Here is a 19,327-nt window from a genome sequence, read left to right as displayed (position 1 = left end):
CAACCCTGGAGGTGTGAGGCGAATGTCCTAACCACTAAGCCACCGTGCCCCCCTCAGATTAGATCATATATGGATTATTTTGTGACCAATCAGATTAGAGATTGTGGCCAATGAGTGCATATGTGGGACTGTAAGAAACATCTCGGTTATCTCCTGCTCTACAAGCCTCCTCTCGAACATGAAGCGTTCATTTTTGGTGCCAGACACTGAGCAAATATTCAGCTGCATTTTATTTTTGCCCGTTAAGGAAATGACCTTTAAAATCAACAGGCTTTTGGCTCTTCCACTGCATTTTCTATCTTCAAATTACCCACCATTTTCATAATCTTTATCTTGGATAAATTCATTTCACTCATACTTATAAGGACACATCTGTCAGTGCGTCAGCTCGGGATTTTATCAGATATTTGGAATAAAGAGAGACCTTTTGAGGTGGTCAGAAATAAAGTGGTTCAGACATATCATAAAATATCAATAGCTGGAAAATGTGAAAAATCTCGTCTCTAGAAACGCATGCATTTAAGAAGCAACCAAGAAGCGTAAACTTTTTCTAAGAGTAAACAGGCTTTAACTTTCAACTGCAAAGGGACTAAAGTCCAACAGATGGTAATTGTGTGTCTCAGGAACATGGAGGAATATAAACAGTGTTTGCTTTACATTGCGTAACACCGGCTGAGGAAGATACTGTAGAAAGCCCAACCCGTGTGTGTGTGTGTGTGTGTTTTCACACCTAAGTTTTCTTTACGCTATTTAATATAATTCTAGAAACATGTTTCCTAAATAGTGAAATACTGTTCAATCACAACACTGAACAAAATGAGGTGCGAGTGAAAGATTCACACGATACGTTACTTTTTACTCACCTATATAAAAGATAAGTGTTGTTGTTGTTGTTGTTTATTCGGCTGCTTCCTGTCCGTATGCCACAGCGCATCATCGGTTCCTCATATTTCACACAGGTTTTTCCTCTGATACAACCCTCCCAACCCTTTTATCTGGGTTATAAAAGGTTCAAAAGTATTGTGTATAAAATCCTCACTGTGAAAAAAAAAAGGTTTGGTTTATTTATTAAAAAAAAACAGAGATTACACTGCGATTAAACAGTGGGGGAAAATCTAGCCTTAGGTTAGTAATCTTTGCGAAATCACAGGCTGAGACATATTCTTGCAGAAATACACATGCGCCTTAAAGCGTTTTGTCTTTGTCTGCTTCGTCAGTGATAAGTAAGTAAGCCATTCCTGTCCAGATTTCTGCACATAATGTACATCATGTCTACACAAGTAAAAACACACATTTATGGACTCAACAAGAGACAAAATCAGTGTCAGAGATTTATGCTTTCTTTCAGCTGGACTAATGTCTAAATATCAGTCCATCCATATCTATGTTCTGTAACGCTTATCCACAGAGAACCTGGAGTCTATACCTGGGAACTTGGGGCACGATACACCCTGGATGGGGTGTCAACCTATCGCAGGACACGTCACACACACTCAGGCAAACTACGGACAATTCTGAAAGGCTAAGCAGGCAATAACACACAAGTCGTGGCCTAATGGTTAGAGAGTCTGACTCCTAACCCTAAGGTTGTGGGTTCGAGTCTCGGGCCGGCAATACCACAACTGAGGTGCCCTTGAGCAAGGCACCGAACCCCCCAACTGCTTCCCGGGCGCCGCAGCATAAATGGCTGCCCACTGCTCCGGGTGTGTGTTCACGGTGTGTGTGTTCACTGCTGTGTGTGTGTGCACTTTGGATGGGTTAAATGCAGAGAACGAATTCTGTGTATGGGTCACCGTACTTAGCCGTATGTCACGTCACTTTCACTTTCACTTTGGAGAGGGGAGAAAACCGGAAAACCCAGAGGAAACGGAGAGAACATGCAAACACACACATACACACACATACAAGTTGTTGAATGTGGCTCAAATCCTTGTTCCCTGAGTTCCTGTTAACTCTGAACTTATTTCTGTTTATTTCCTTGATTAAAACAGTATGCTGTGATTTGTATTAGTCCACAGCAACTTGCCAACAATGTTGAATGGCATGTCATTTTTAAATCCATTTCTCTCTCTCACTCTCACATTCATTTTCTACCGCTTATCCGAACTACCTCGGGTCACGGGGAGCCTGTGCCTATCTCAGGCGTCATCGGGCATCAAGGCAGGATACACCCTGGACGGAGTGCCAACCCATCACAGGGCACACACACACACTCTCATTCACTCACGCAATCACACACTACGGACAATTTTCCAGAGATGCCAATCAACCCACCATGCATGTCTTTGGACCGGGGGAGGAAACCGGAGTACCCGGAGGAAACCCCCAAGGCACGGGGAGAACATGCAAACTCCACACACACAAGGTGGAGGCGGGAATCGAACCCCCAACCCTGGAGGGTTAAATGAAAGGCAGATGATTATTTCCGTTACTATAAACACTAACATATTAGAACGAACGCATTCACGTAAACGTTTGACTTGCAGCTGGAATTAATGTGAGGGTTACGGTTTTAGAACCTGACGAATTTCAATTTGAGAATTTAAAGGTGGGGTGCACGAAGTTTGAGAAATGCTTCAGAAAGCTGAGTCGGGCCGACAAACACAACAAACGTGTAGCCAATGAGCAGAAAGGGGCGTGTCTTGTCAATATGCGGCGGAGAGAGTGTTCAGTGCGCATGTGTGACATTAGCAGAAAGCGACTGAAACATTGACATGGCGGATAAAAACGAAAAGCGAAAAAAATGCTTACGATACGGCAAGAAGTAGGACGTGTTAATATAGGATCAGCTTTCCAGCGCTGGAGAGAACTGAAGGAGCGGGAAGGCCTGCGACGAGACGCCGAGGTCGCTTTTTTCCTTCTCGATAGGTGAGTAACGTTGGTTTTACTTTGTTACACAGAACTAATATATGCCTTTGTCCTTTACATGATTATGCTTGTGTGTCATTTTTGCTTGTTTGTTTATCTGCAATCGTATTGTACTTCCCTTCAGCTATGATAGACACATTTCTTTCCGTTAGTTGCCTGGGTTGCGTATGTGTGTGTGGGCGGAGCTATCAATACAGGGGTGGGACCTGTTTGGGTTAGGGGGCGTGTTTGTTTTGGTGATTTCACATGTTGACGTTGGCTTTCAAACATCGTACACACCACCTTTAATAGCATTGTGGTATAATAAGGGGTTAAACTAATCCAGAATAACACAAGCATGTGTTCACCTTCACAAATATTGTATAGTGAATTTATAGAACATCCATAGAAAGCTGTGCATTTGAAGAAAACGTGTAAAGGTCAAAAACAGGATATAGGACTGTGTTTATTGATGCCAAGTTAAAATGTAACTGTTATTACGCTATTCAGCCAAAAGCTTGTGGCCAAAACCTGACCATTACACCCATATGTTTTACTTTAACATCCCATTTCAGATTTACTTCCCTCGTTGTGGCTCTAAGAACCTCCACCCTTCTGGGAAGGCTTTTTTGGACCGTGGCTGTAAAGATTTGCTGATACAAGCCCCAGCACTGCCAAGCTGCCGCTGTCGTTCTCTTGATCGAGCAAGAATTCTGCTCTACTCTAACGTATTTCTGACATGTTGATGATCTCGTCTTCTCTTCAGCCGGAAGAGCATTCGGGGTGCGTTGGGTGTTCAGTGGGGGTTGAGTCAGAGTCAGGCGCTGTGCAGGACACAAAAATTCTATACGGAAACATTCTATACGTCTATACAAATGTGCTTCAAACTGTGTGGCAACAACTTGGGGAAGAACAAATTATAGTGAGACGGTCAGGTGTTCACAGACCTAGGTAGTCTAGGCATCAGTATGTTTATGGATTAAACTTAAGAAAATATTGCTCTTGGTTTAGAATCCTAAATGAATTCACACACACACACACACACACACACACACACATACACACACAGACCTAGGTAGTCTTGTTTATGGATTAAACTTAAGAAAATGTTGCTCTTGGTTTAGAATCCTAAATGAATTCACACACACACACACACACACACACACACACACACACACACACACAAACCTAGGTAGTCTAGGCATCAGTATGTTTACGGATTAAATTTAATTATAAAATATTGCTCTTGGTTTAGAATCCTAAATGATCTCTCTCTCTCTCACACACACACACACACAAACCTGGGTAGTCTAGGCATCAATATGTTTACGGATTCAACTTAAGAAAATATTGCTCTTGGTTTAGAATCCTAAATGAACTCACACACAAACACACACACACAAACACACACACAAACACACACACACACACACACACACACCTAGGTAGTCAAGGCATCAGTATGTTTAAGGATTAAACCGAAAATATTGCGCTTGGTTTAGAATCCTAAATGAACTCACACACACACACACACACACACACACACACACACACACACACACACACACAAACCTAGGTAGTCTACGCATCAGTATGTTTATGGATTAAACTTAAGAAAATATTGCTCTTGGTTTAGAATCCTAAATGAACACACACACACACACACACACACACACACACACACACACACACCATGATGGTTCATAATTATAATAGCTGGCTGGCTAGCTGAAGCCGTCCATCATTTTTCTCCACTGAATAACACACATTCATGTTTCTTCTGGTCCTTTAAAAAAAAACAAACAAAAAAAAACAACACTGGAAACACGTGCGGTTCTCGGTCACGTGTCGCAAACCTGCCTAAACCAAACACAGAAGGCTAGAACAGAGAACGAGTGACATGAGCGGGAGCCAATCAGAGCAAAGAATTCCGGGTAGCAACAAAAATAAACGTGAAGGTCTCGACCAATCAGGAAGCGCAGAGAGGCGTTCCGCATTTCGCTGCACTGACTGTTTACTTCCGTCAATATTAGAAGGGAAGAGAGAAGAAATTTCTCCCAGAAACAAAGAGGAATCGCGGTGAGGAAAGTTTTGTCATTCGGATGTTGTTCGATCTGACGCGTGTGTGTCCTGACAAAGAGCTGTCAGTGGTGTGTGTTTGAGTTGTTCCTCTGTATAAAGGTCTGTATGTAAACTAGCCTTGTTACATAAACAAACAAACAAACAACAACAACAACAACATGACAAACTTTCGCTTTTTTTGTCATCTTTATGTTTATATCTGTGTTTTTTTTTCTCTGTCATGGTGAAGATGCCGTTCTTGGGACAAGACTGGAGATCTCCAGGCTGGAGTTGGATCAAAACTGAGGATGGATGGAAACCTTTTGAGTTTTTTGGGGCACAAAGTAAAGGATTTCATCTGGAAGAGTAAGTCACCTAATTACAGTATTAGACATTTAGATCAGGGAAACATACCGATCTGAAGGTTGTGAGTTTGATCCCCAGGTCCACTATGAATATATAAAAATGAGATAATGTAAGTTCGCTCTGGATAAATGTGTTTGCTAAGATGATGGAAATCTGTGGTTAAGGTGTTGGGCTACCGATCGGAAGGTTGTGAGTTCGATTCCCATGTCCACTAAGCTGCCCTTAACCCTCAATTTCTCAGTTGTATTAAAATAAGATAATGTAAGTCGCTCTGGATAAAGGTGTCTGCTAAGATGATGGAAATCTGTGGTTAAGGTGTTGGGCTACCGATCAGAAGGTTGTGAGTTCGATTCCCATGTCCACTAAGCTGCCCTTAACCCTCAATTGCTCATTTGTATAAAAATGAGATAATGTAAGTTCGCTCTGGATAAAGGTGTTTGCTAAGATGATGGAAATCTGTGGTTAAGGTGTTGGGCTACCGATCGGAAGGTTGTGAGTTCGATTCCCATGTCCACTAAGCTGCCCTTAACCCTCAATTGCTCATTTGTATAAAAATGAGATAATGTAAGTTCGCTCTGGATAAAGGTGTTTGCTAAGATGATGGAAATCTGTGGTTAAGGTGTTGGGCTACCAATCGAAAGGTTATGAGTTTGATTCTCATGTCCACCAAGCGGCCACTGTTGGGCCCCTGAGCAAGGCCCTTAACCCTCAATTTCTCAGTTGTATTAAAATAAGATAATGTAAGTCGCTCTGGATAAAGGTGTCTGCTAAGATGATGGAAATCTCTGGTTAAGGTGTTGGGCTACCGTTCGGAAGGTTGTGAGTTCGATTCCCATGTCCACTAAGCTGCCCTTAACCCTCAATTGCTCAGTTGTATAAAAATGAGATGATGTAAGTCGCTCGGGATAAAGGTGTCTGCCAAAATAATGTAAATGTAAAAAAAAAGCGTATAAAGAAGGCAGAGATGCTTAAAGGAGCTCGTTGAATTTAATCACATTACACTAAGAGAGACAAACAAACAAACAAACAAACAAAAACAAACAAACTACTACACTGTAACCTTAACGTATCACTATAAAACATACATTATATTAATGTATGCATCTGGAACATAACATTATGAACGAAGCATGACGTAAACAGATTTTTCCAGAACCTTACTGTTTTTTCTGTTCTAAAGTTCTCTAAATATCTTTTTCCATGTAATATTTTTTTAATCACTTTTATAACGAATGAAACTATTAAATCCTAGCAAAAAATACAGTCATTATAATATTATTATTATTTTTTAAAAATACGCCTCATTTAATGCGAAGTATTTCCTCAATACCGGTTTTCCCTAAAAGGTTTTGACTGTTGTTGTATTCACTTGATGATAATTGAACCTCTTGTACGTCGTGTGCAACAAGATATTAGTTTCAGCCTCGGGTTAAAATCGTCTCACAACCTTCGGTATTTGCACCTAGTCTTGCGTTGAAAAGAAACGGTACAGTTCAGAGTCCGTATCCTTTTTTATTCTCTTAGATTAAGCGTATATTTTTATTCCGAGCAACATCTAATTATAAAAGAGGAACTGATCTGGGATCGACTCTAAGGTTAATTATTTATTTATTGGGTGTCTAAGACAGAATGGACTCTTGATTCAAAATCTTGTATATAAGTGGCCAAAAAAAACCTTTATATCTCACAAGATTCTGTCACTTTCCTATTTAAACAGTAGGAAATGTGTGTGTGTGTGTGTGTGTGTGTGTGTGTACAAATATAGTTTTGTGTAGCAGCTAAGTGCTTTTGTGTCGAATCAGCCTGGACAGACTTGAGTGGTGCGTAATAACCTATAATTACACCTCAAAAATTGAGGTAAGGTTTCATTTGGGCTACGTGAAAGTGCACACACACACAGGAAGCGAGGAGGTTTTGACACGTGGACGTGTCTATATTCAGCACTCCGAGGTGTATTATTGTTTTCCCTTTTTACCAAAAACGGGTCCACACACACACACACACACACACACACCTACATGTTTTAAGGCAGTAATTCAATTCACTGCACACGTTTACGGATAACGAAGTGTTTCGATGCAGCAGAACAAACGAGCGTCTCCTTTATTCAATTTAGTTTAATCCGATTTGTCGAGCCGTGATACGAGGAAGAAATCTTGAGACGAAACAGACTCATGACGGAACCTGTTCTGTCTGGGTGACACCAGACCGAAATTCCACGTTAAAACTAGAAGGACTTCAGAAACGCTTGTATTCATAAGTTGCTGTAAAGCTCCTGGTTACACAGTTGCGGGTTTTGAACATGTAGTACGCAGTTATAGAAGGGAAACGATTTATATCGCACTCTCTGATGCTACTCAGATGAAGATGGGTTCAGGTTTGAGTCTGGATCCTCGAAAAGTTCTTCCTCGTATCGTCTCAGGGATTTTATTCCTCAACAAAAGGAAAACTTTTGCTCGTTACGGATCAATTTTAATGTTAAACTTTAGACATTTCTTAAAGCACATTTACAAAATGTAAAGTGCAGAAGGCACGAAATTGTTCGTCCTCGTCTCACCGTGTCTAGAATTTCTTCAGAATATGGTTTAAAGTTAAACCATCGTAGCTAAAGTTAGCTAAAAGAAAGATTCATTCCCTGGATTCATTGGCTGCTCGTGATCTAATTATTTCCAGGCACAGGCTTCTAAAAAAAACGAATTCTTATTTATTTATTTATTTATTTATTTATTTATTTTTATAAAATTTGTGTCTTTTAAATTTTTGAAAAAACGCAAAATGATTTCTTAGCTCAACAATATTTGTTTTTATTATTATTATTATTATTATTATTATTATTATTATTATTATTATTGTTATTATAATTATTATTATTGTTGTGTGTTTTTTTTTTGTTTTGTTTTTTTTTATTATGCAAACAGACAATTACAATATATTATTGTGTTTGTTTAATGACATGGAAGTTGAATGTGCCCAGACTTCCCAGGATTTTGTTTTGACGTCAGTAAGCGACTAAAGATTTACTGCCTTTTTTCACATCCATGCCTGTCTTGTTTTTTTTTTTCTTCCTTCTTTACTACAACAGACTTGACGACGAAAACAAAGAGAACGTATATGTGGAACATGTGTGTGAAGTAGCTGCCAAGAAAAGGAAAAAGGATTTGGTGAACAACAACACAAAATCACAGTGTAAGTACCATCTGTCGGCGTAATACATCTCAGCATCTAGTAGTAGTAAAAGATGGTGAATATCTTGTTGTAGACCGAGTCAGGATTTCCATTTATGGGAAAGCCGGATAACCGACGAGAGATGGCCGAGTGCCGGTGCGCGCCGCCGCTTTAATCTGGCTCGCATACCAGTGTAGAAGGAAATAATCTGAACCTGCCTGTGAGAGCACAACCATTACCCTTCTCAACCCTCATTATCTCCATATCTCACGCATGGGATGGATCAGAACATACGGCCGCTGCTCCTACAGCCCTGCACACGGGATAAAATGTCATGTGGAAACCTGACATTTGTCTGCAAATAAAGCACGTCGATGCCATCGCCACGACTTCCCCATATTTGGCATGGAATTGTCTGCTATTCCCGAAAGGCACGCAGGCACACCAGCCTTTTTTTTTTTTTCAGCCGCATTTTGTGATTTCATTTAATTAAAGGAATCGTTCTGAGAAAAATTTGTACCATTTCCCGAACAGTACGGAATTAATTCTCCACGTAAACGGCCAAGACGAAAACAGTGCAGGTTGTTCATTACAGTAAAAAAAGAAAAAACAAACCCCCGGCACTGACGACTCCTTCCATAAATATTGAATAAATCTTTCCTGACAGAAATTCTCCTCGTATCAACGAACATACCTTATTCTTCGTTAAATAACCGCAATTATTTTGTTTAACGGTATACGGTTTCTTTTAGGTTATATTGAGCTTCCACTATATTGCCCAAGTCCATGTGAATGAGCTGTTGCTATAGAAACGATTATTCTCTAAGCTGCCTTTGTTTGAGTGTTTAAAAAAAAACACGCACACTGGAGACTCCTTTCGTAATCGTGAAATAAACATCTTACGGAAAATTCAAATCCATAGCCATACAATGCCAGAGGAAACTAAATGTACGGACATAAACCTGGAGCTACGTCCCAAATCGTACGCTCGTACGCTACACGACTCTACGCTGGACTCTTCATGCACTCGGCGCTCACAGCTTTGCTTACGTAAGAGAAAAGGGGCGGGGCTACCTGACGCTGACTCTTCTAAACGTCATACGCTAGTGAGCATAGTGTAAGTGCGTAATGCGTAGCACATCGTCATCTTATCTTAGTGATTCTTTTTATTTCTTGCAGATTTGTTTTCGACCAGGAAAATACCTCAATATTATGGAAGAGTGTGTATATTATTATTATTATTATTATTATTATTATTATTATTATTATTATACACTATTATTATTATTATTATTATTATTATTATTATTATTATTATTATATCATTATTATTATTATTATTATTATACAATAGTATTATTATTATTATTAATATATCATTATTATTATTATTATTATTATTATTATTATTATTATTATTAGGGGTCAAGCCCCGAAGGGGCGTAGACACCTATTGTCACTGTCGGTTTTCTTATTATTATTATTCTTCCTTTTCTGCCATTGAAGTCAATGGCAGCCCATAGAACCGTATGTAGGAAAGTTATGTAATTTGGCACACATGTAGAGGCCAGTCTTAGAAGTTACTATAGCAAAACCCTCTAGCGCCACCAACAGTCCAAACATCCAATTATGTTCATGTTCATAACTGCTGACTCGTAAGGCCTAGAGACAAAATTCTTGCATATTTTGGATCCTTTGCTCATGCCGATTCGAATGCACCATATGACGTCATTTCTGTCATGAATACCTTTCCGGCATTTTGAATTTTCCGTAAAACCTACGTTTTCGAACTCCTCCTAGCCCGTTTGTCTGATTTGCATGTCCTTTGGTATTTAGCATTTAGAGACACCTGAGACAAAAAGTTATCAAAAGCTTTTTGATAGACCAATGCCTTCTCGTATACCGTGGCAACATACATGGTAGCGAGCACGCCAAAACGGACGTGAGGCTGTATGTTCGCAAAACTTATGCGTGTCGACACCGAACTTGGTATATGTCATTATAGTCATGACCTGAGGGTGTATGCAACATTTTGTGACAGCGCCACCTAGTGGCCACGAGATTTTAAAAACAATGCCATTAAAACAATTTTAAAAACAATTGCTACGAAACTTGGTATGGTTCATCAGCGACATGTTCTGAGCGCATCTGATCGGCTTGACCCCAGGATCGCTGCTTGCAGCTATTATTATTATTATTATTATTATTATTATTATTATTATTATTATTATTATTATGAGGTACATTTAAGATGTTTAGTAGATGCTCTTATCCTGAGTGACTTACATTTTTATCCCATTTGTATATGAAGTTATACAAAATATATATATGTGTATAATATAAATATATCATTGAGTGTTAAGGGCCTTTCTCAAGGGCCCAACGGTGGGATTCAAATGTGTAACCTTACCATTTGTAGTCCAATGACTTAAGCACTAGGATGCCGCGTCCCAAATCAGGTCTATTCAGCAATTCGTCCTGCAGATCCAAAATGCAGCTGCAGGACTTGCCTGCAACCTGCCGAAGTTCTCCACACCACCAAACTTCTGCGCTCCATCCACTGGCTTCTGGTAGCTGCACGCATCAGATTTAAAACACTCATGCTTCTCTACAAAGCCAAAAATGGACCAGGTCCTTCTTACATTAAAGCTCTTATCACTCCACACACTTCACCTCGCTCCCTCAGATCTAACAGCTTCTGCTCCACTGGTCCCACCATCTCTCAGGGTAAGAGGTAAATACAGATCAAGACTCTACTCTGTTCTGGCACCGAGGTGGTGGAATGAACTTCCACTAGATGACCGAACAGATGAGTCAGTGGCTGTCTTCAAACGACTGGTGAAGACCTTCATCTTCCCTGAACCCTGAACAGAGTTTTAGGTTGATGGTATCCTAAGTCTGTAACCTAGTGACCAAGTGTTAATGTATTCACTGATAGAGACATCAAAGCACTCGTTGACCGACGAATCTGTTGTGTGTTTAGTTCTGTACAAGGAGAGGTGGATCTACGTTCAGAAAGAGAGCACGAGAGAGGTGAGCCATCCCTTCTACACTACACTGGTCCTTCCTGAAGGTCAGTAAACAACTGTAAACATGTCAGATGTCCTTTATTTTGTGTGTGTGTGTGGTGTTGTAGAGACATGGCTACTGTACACTTGGGGAAGCTTTCAACAGGCTGGACTTCTCCACCGCCATACAGGACATGCGCAGATTCAACTACGTGGTCAAAGTACGAGATTCTGCTTCATTTATACGGTCTAACTTTCCTTGCGCGTGGCTTCGCGCGTCACCCGCTGACTCGAATTTCTGTGTGTGTGTGTGTGTGTGTGTGTGTCTGTAGCTGCTGCATCTGATCGCCAAGTCCCAGCTGACGTCTTTGAGCGGAGCCGCTCAGAAAAACTACTTCAACGTGCTGGAGAAGATCGTGAGAAAGGGTGAGAGACAGGACAGAAACCGGCCTTTCCGTATTCGAGCGCAGGAGCGATGTTGGGGGGTTAACGCAGCTGCCTCCCACCTCTAAGGCTGAGGGCGTTCGCGTCCTGGCCCTGATCTATGTGCAGGAGTTCTTGCATGTTCTTTAAGTGCTTGGAGGGTTTCCTCCAGGATCTCTGGTATTCTCTTCTAGTCCACAAATTAGGCAGAAAATATAAAATAAAATAAAAAAAGATTTCCAAAGCAAATAGAAATCCTCATGTTGATAGAATAGTTTTGTTGCGATACTTGTTTTATTTAATAATGTTTTTTTTTTTTAAGCTGTGGACGATCATCAGAACCCGCGGCTGATTAAAGCCTTACTGCAGGACCTCAGCTCAGTTCTCGGGGCTCTCATCCGTGAAGTGGGCAAGTCCGTGCTCGTAGGGAACATCAACATCTGGCTGTGCCGCCTGGAAACCATCAACATCTGGCAACATCAGCTCAACAATTTACAGATCCCTAAGGTATCGTGTGTGTGTGTGTGTGAGTGTGTGTGTGTGTGTGTGAGTGTGTGAGTGTGTGTGTGTGTGAGTGTGTGTGTGTGAGTGTGTGAGTGTGAGTGTGTGTGTGTGTGAGTGTGTGTGTGTGAGTGTGTGTGTGTGTGTGTGTGAGTGTGTGTGTGTGAGTGTGTGTGTGTGAGTGTGTGTGTGTGTGAGTGTGTGTGTGTGAGTGTGTGAGTGTGTGTGTGTGAGTGTGTGTGTGTGTGTGTGAGTGTGTGTGTGAGTGTGTGTGTGAGTGTGTGTGTGAGTGTGTGTGTGAGTGTGTGTGTGTGAGTGTGTGTGTGTTGAATTGGTGAACAGTTTAAGCAGGATTGTTGTACACATCCAACTTAGTTATGTCAGGGGTAAAATAAACGGTTGCCAGGTTGAGTGTTTTTACACCTCTTTGTGTGGAGGTGTTGAAATTAGGGGGTATTTAGAAGCAGGAGGAGTGTAAAGTTTAAAAGCTGGGGTTCCTAACATTGGTATGGTTTAGGAAAGATAAGTTTGTTAGACATGTTGTTAGTGGAAAATAATTCACTTGGGGTTTGTAATTGGGGAAAGTCGTGGCCTAATGATTAGAGAGTTTGACTCCTAACCCTAAGGTTGTGGGTTCGAGTCTCGGGCCAGCAATACCACGACTGTGCCCTTGAGCAAGGCACCGAACCCCCCCAACTGCTCCCCGGGCACCGCAGCATAAATGGCTGCCCACTGCTCCGGGTGTGTGTTCACGGTGTGTGTGTGTTCACTGCTGTGTGTGTGTGTGCACTTTGGATGGGTTAAATGCAGAGAACGAATTCTGAGTATGGGTCACCCTACTTAGCCGTACTGTATGTCACATCACTTTAATTATAACCTCGCTTCACACCGGGCTGCATCACAGCATGGTGTCGTTGATTATTTTCCTATTTCAGCATGACATGTTGGGTTTTATTCCCTACACGGTGTTTTCTTGTCATGTTGGAATTCCAGTAATTACGAGTTTCTGACTTGTTCACAACTGGTAATTAGCGGTTATCGTATATTAGCAATTACACACAATTGAGAGAGTGCGACATTGTGTCATAAACACACACATACACACACACTCACACACACACACACACGCAAGTGAACCAGTTACTTGTCTAACGGCTCGTGTCTTGACAACATAACGAATAGTTCAGCATCGTAAGTTTTCCCGAGGCAGCATCGCCATAGAAACGATCAGGTACTCGCACGAGTCGTCTTGTAATTAACTCGTAATTAAGCTCTCGTTTTATTTCCAGCGAATCTCCAACGGCATGACACTGAGTGACCTTCCGTTACACATGCAGAACAACATCCTGTACAAGTTCAGCGATGCCTGTGACATCATCAATCTGGGACAAGCCACGCCCACACTGCACATGCTCAGCGAGGATCGGCAGCTGTGGAAGAAGCTGTGCCAGTTTCACTTTGCTGAGAAACAGGTGACAAAGTGATTTTTATTTTATTTGTAAGCTCAACACAGGAAGGTATAGTGAAGGTTTAGGGAAGAGTTTCTTCAGCTGTGTAAACGCTGTAGTGACGCCGTCGTGACGGCGCCGGAATTAGATGTAAGGTGGTTTATCACATCATTTTTTTTTATCTGTTTGTGTGCCCCTGCCGTACACACCCCAGTGAATTAGCTGTTACTATAGAAACTGAGAAATATCTGTGAGAGAAAGCTGTAGAACTTTCGAAAGCTCAGTTGTATAAAAATGGAAGTCGCTCTGGATAAGGGCTTCTGCCAAACGCCGGAAACGTAAATTAAAGGTGGGGTCTCCGCTGTTTGAGAAATGCTTCAGAAAACTGAGTCGGGCCGCAAAACGAAACAAAAACAAAACTAACGTGTAGCCAATGAGCAGAAAGGGGCGTGTCTTGTCATTATGGGCGGAGAGAGCGTTCAGTGCGCATGTGTGACATCAGCAGAAAGCGGTTTTAACACTGACATGGAGGATAAAAACAAAGAAAGAAAGTGAAGAAAGGCTTACGATAAGGTAAGAAGTAGGACGTGTTAATATAGGATCAGCTTTCCAGCGCTGGAGAGAACTGAAGGAGCAGGAAGTTGGTCACATATTCACAGATTGGAGTTTCCTGAGTCAATAACTCCTGAGCTAAACACTGTTACTACACAAATAACACCTCTTTTCTATCGTAGTAATGTAGAGACGCAGCTACAACCGTGTTTTGTGTAGTAACAGTGTTTAACTCAGGAGTTATTGACTCGGGAAACTCCAATCTGTGAACATGTGACCAACTTTACTTAAGACGCCGAGGCGCTTTTTTCCTTCTCGATAGGTGAGTAACGTTGGTTTTGTTTTGTTACACAGAACTAATATATGCCTTTGTCCTTTACATGATTATACTTGTGTGTCATTTTTGCTTGTTTGTTTATCTACAATCGTATTGTTCTTCCCTTCAGCTATGATAAAGACACATTTCTTTCCATTAGTTGCCTGGGTTACGTATGTATGTGTGGGCGGAGCTATCAATACAGGGTTGGGACCCATTTGGGTTAGGGACGTGTTTGTTTTGGTGATTTTAAATGTCAACATTGGCTTTCAAACAACAGAGACCGCACCTTTACACTGCATCTGATAAGATGTTGATTTAACTAAATCCACAAGGGGGCGGTGTAGCTGAAAATCCAGAGGTGGTGCTGTGTTTCTCAGGAACTCTGTGACAGATGCTGTGTCTGTTAAATGGCATTAAAGTGATCATAAGTATGTTTGTGTGTGTGTGTGTGTGCGTGTGTGTTTGTGCGCGTGCCTGTGTGTAGTTCTGCAGGCACTTGATTATGTCCGAGAAAGGTCACGTAGACTGGAAGCTGATGTTCTTCACGCTGCAGAAGCACTACCCAAAGAAGGAGCAATACGGTGACACACTCCACTTCTGCAGACACTGTAGCATCCTTTTCTGGAAGGTAAACACCGCAAATGACTCACGATATGTCAGCAGTCGGATTATTAATCACAATGCTGTTTTGATGAGTACAGCTAATAAGATCCTGATAGAGATCAACAGCACTGGGATAAGTACGTCAAGCTTCTGGGGATAAAGATTTATTCACAAATGTAACACAGTATATAAACATGAACTGTGAGTAAGACCTGACTGATATATTGCTTAGGGGATCAGTTCTCAGCACCAGGGACAGCAACACGTTATATATAATCGACATATATATTATAGATCCCCAAACGTTAACTAATCAAGATTAGATGCTTCTCGTTAGTCGCCAAATCAGAGACTGGTCTCAAACCACATGCTTTATACAGTCACAGAAACTGTGCACGTTGTGTAAGCAGTAGTTGAACCCAGGCATTTGTACGTTCCCCAACATTAAAGGTGGGGTCTCCGATATTTGAGAAATGCTTCTGAGTCGGGCCATCAAACAAAACACAAAACAAAACAAACGTGTAGCCAATGAGCAGAAAGGGGCGGGTCTTGTCAATATGGGCGGAGAGAGCGTTCAGTGCGCATGTGTGACATCAGCAGAAAGCGGTTTTAACATTGACATGGAGGATAAAAACAAAGAAAGAAAGCGAAGAAAGACTTACGATAAGGTAAGAAGTAGGACGTGTTAATATAGGATCAGCTTTCCAGCGCTGGAGAGAACCGAAGGAGCAGGAAGTTGGTCACATATTCACAGATTGGAGTTTCCTGAGTCAATAACTCCTGAGCTAAACACTGTTACTACACAAATAACACCTCTTTTCTATCGTAGTAATGTAGAGACGCAGCTACAACCGTGTTTTGTGTAGTAACAGTGTTTAGCTCAGGAGTTATTGACTCGGGAAACTCCAATCTGTGAACATGCGCACATGCACACTGAACACTCTCGCCGCCCATATTGACAAGACCCGCCCCTTTCTGCTCATTGGCTACACGTTTGTTTTGATTTTTGTTTTGTTCGGTGGCCCGACTCAGTTTTCTGAAGCATTTCTCAAACAACGGAGACCCCACCTTTAAATGTTACTCTAGATACACTCACTGACCAATTTATTAGGAACCCCTGTACATCCGTATCATGAGGCAGCAGCTTACGCAGGAATCGTCAGGGTCAGATCAGGTGTAAAAAAAAAACATTAGGATTTGCTGTTATAGGAGAACAGTCACGGATTATAATCCTACATCAACAAGTGTTTTATTTGTTTGAACTCTTTGTAGAGTTCTTGATTCTGATTGGTCAGAAGGTATTGAGAGTAACACAGGTTTGTTGTATAAAGAAGAAAATTGCTGATATGGTAAAATTCATCAAAACACTGCCATGCTCTTATCCAAAACACCCTTCTCCTCTTCTGTAACCTTTAACCTTTTCCCTTTGCCCTTCTTTAATGTGCTGCTGAATCGCTTTACCGTTCCACCCCGGCTTCTTCCCACCAAAAGGATCGACACGTGGCTTTGCTCTTCAAGGTACAGGCATGACTCGTCGTTCCCTTCGTGTTTGTGTTGGTGTCTTTCGTCCTGTACAGGCGCTCCTGTCCGTCTGTCCGTCCTCTTTTGTGCTTCATTTCTCTCCGATCGAGCTCAGTTTGAACTCTTTACACGTCAGGAAGCATGTCTTAGCTTTCACACACGTGTTTGGTGAACTGGTGGGGGGAAAAAAACACGGGCGGTGTTTACGTTTTGCTTAAAGCTAACTTGTTAATCGTGGCAGTGAAACGTGATTGGTTGCCGCAGGTTGAATTCTCAATTCCGATTGGTTGTAAGGTATTGATTTTTTTTCTATAACAGCAGCACTAACAGTAGCTACAAGACAATTCCTCACGCAGCTAATAAACCGATTAAAAACACGTCCTTGTTGATATGGTTTTCAGTACGGAGACGTTTCTTTAGCGTTTAGGGAAGGAGTCTCTAGTGTCAGTGCTTTTTACCAGTCAGTTATTATCTAGAGCTAGAGAACATGCTTCAGGACAAGAGGCATTCTGTCCTGTGGAACACGACAAGCTGTGTGTTTATGAGGAAATAAACAAGTGATGAGATGTTAACTAACCGGATAAACCAAATTAACTAACCGGATAAACCAAATTAACTAACCGGATAAAATGCATGATGTGTTTCTTCCATGCTGCATAGTTAATATCTCTTTTTCTCACTCTCTCTCTCTTCCCTCTCTCTCTCTCTCTCTGTCTCACTCTCTCTTTCTGTCTCTATATCTCTCTCTCTCTCCCCACCTCTATCTCTCTCTTCCCCCTCTCTCCCTGTCTCCCTCTCTGTCTCTCTCACACTCTCTATCTCTCTCCCTGTCTCTCCCCTGTCTCCCTCCCCCCTCTCTCTGTCTCACTCTGTCTCCCTCTCTCTCTCCCCCCTCTCTGTCTCACTCTCTCTTTCTGTCTCTCTCTCTCTCTTTCTGCCTCTATCTCTCTCCCCCCTCTATCTCTCACTCTCTATCTCTCACTCTCTGTCTCTCTCCCTGTCTCTCTCCCTCCCCCCTCCCCCTCCCCCTCTCTCTGTGTCTGTCTCAGGACTCGGGACACCCTTGCACAGCCAACGACCCTGACAGCTGCCTCACACCCGTCTCGCCCCAGCACTTCATAGACCTCTTCAAGTTCTGAAGTCTGCTGCATAATGAAGCTCTGACTCAATAAACACCTGAGTTTTCACTCCTGACACTCATTTCAATTTTTTTCCCCCTCACTACAGTCTGCACTTTTTTCTTCTCTCCTTCCCGTTAGCAGCAGTGCGGGAACGAGCTGACGTCTGACGTTCCTGTCCCGCGTTTGCCATCATCGAACAACCGGCCTTCTTTTTTTACATCCGAACCTTAAGGGCTTATTAATTCTAAAGATGTCAACGTGTTCGTGTTTCTCATTTGTATCCTTGTTTTTTTTTTTCAGTCTCACTTTCAGTACTGGTTTGTGGAATAGTCGGATGAAATAAATAAGAAGCTTTGCTGCATGCTATAGTGAGAGAAAAATACAGAAAAGCGCCGGGAGAAACAGAACAAGGTTTTTCCGTAGTAAGCGGATGCATGTTGACGTAGCTGTGATGTCGAGTTGATCCTTGTTGTGTTGTGCATTTTATCAGACCTGTTTCACACTAAAGTGTACATTTGCACCAGTTGCTTTTTGTCATATCAATCAGTGACTTTTTATGATACACTTTTTTTTCTCAAAAAAAAAAAAAACTCATGTTTATAAGAACTGCTATTTATGAGCTCATGTATTTTATATCCTTTCTTTTGCACTTTGTAATAATTCTTTAATAATCCTGGGACGTCTGTGTAATGGATTGAAGTTGACGGTACTATTAAAGATTTGCTAAAATAAATAAATAAATATATGAAAAAGTGATTCGAAAAAAATGTTTCAAGTTTTCATGGAGAGAAAAAAAAAAATCGCATTTAATTGTAAACACACGCTTTTATCCCAAAGCGAGTTTCCCATTTGAACGCTGACGAACAGATCAGACATTTTGTTTACTTTCTAATTCTGTAGCTATTTTAACTTCGTTTATTGGCACGGTGACATCTGATCAAAGACATCTGATCAAACGAGATGTTTGTTTTGTGTGAATTCATTGTCTGATCTTCTCGGACAGACGAACCAAATAATAAGGCTCACTTAAAAGAGTCGACTCCCAAGCAACTCGTTCCCAATTCGTTCTAACTTACTAGGACTCGAACACGTCGGCTGTAATCTGTGATTCGAGTCCTTTGGGAGCCAAAAGAGTTGACTCCAAAATGACTCGGGTCACAATGACTCAAGGAATCGATTCATTTGGTGCCTGAGCGGTTCACTGATATTTTGTTCTAATCTGAATAATTTGGTGAGAAAAGACAAATTTGACTCACTGACTGAAAGTCAAAGCTGAGTCCCCGTGTCAGAATCAGCTCTTCTGGCTCCTAAGCAACTCGTTGCCATTTTGTTCTAAAATGCTTAATAACTCAAAAGAGTCGACTCTTAATTGGCAAGCTTTGATTTTTCATC

General features: G+C 41.4%; 1 protein-coding gene across 3 annotated transcripts; it reads left to right on the top strand.

Annotated features, from left to right (window-relative positions):
- The first annotated feature begins 4,812 nt into the window (after positions 1–4,812).
- Positions 4,813–18,625, top strand: fbxo25 (F-box protein 25). Of its 3 annotated transcripts, none has more exons than XM_060893518.1 (11): positions 4,813–4,926; positions 5,159–5,274; positions 8,357–8,460; positions 11,423–11,472; positions 11,576–11,668; positions 11,780–11,873; positions 12,193–12,377; positions 13,661–13,843; positions 15,175–15,318; positions 16,785–16,811; positions 17,864–18,625. In XM_060893518.1, the coding sequence occupies exons 2-11, from the start codon at positions 5,159–5,161 to the stop codon at positions 17,951–17,953; spliced, it is 1,086 nt and encodes a 361-aa protein (XP_060749501.1). In that variant the 5' UTR covers positions 4,813–4,926; the 3' UTR covers positions 17,954–18,625. The 3 variants fall into 3 exon arrangements, with proteins under 3 accessions (XP_060749501.1, XP_060749500.1, XP_060749502.1); XM_060893517.1 differs by having other exon boundaries at positions 4,862–5,028; positions 17,864–18,624; XM_060893519.1 differs by lacking the exon at positions 16,785–16,811 and having other exon boundaries at positions 4,862–5,028.
- The last annotated feature ends 702 nt before the right edge of the window (positions 18,626–19,327 follow it).

Source organism: Tachysurus vachellii, chromosome 19, assembly GCF_030014155.1.
Source record: "Tachysurus vachellii isolate PV-2020 chromosome 19, HZAU_Pvac_v1, whole genome shotgun sequence".
In the NCBI taxonomy this organism is placed as follows: Eukaryota; Metazoa; Chordata; class Actinopteri; order Siluriformes; family Bagridae; genus Tachysurus; species Tachysurus vachellii.
The sequence above is the reverse complement of the archived record's forward strand: the minus strand, read 5'-3'. Positions and strand labels throughout refer to the sequence as shown.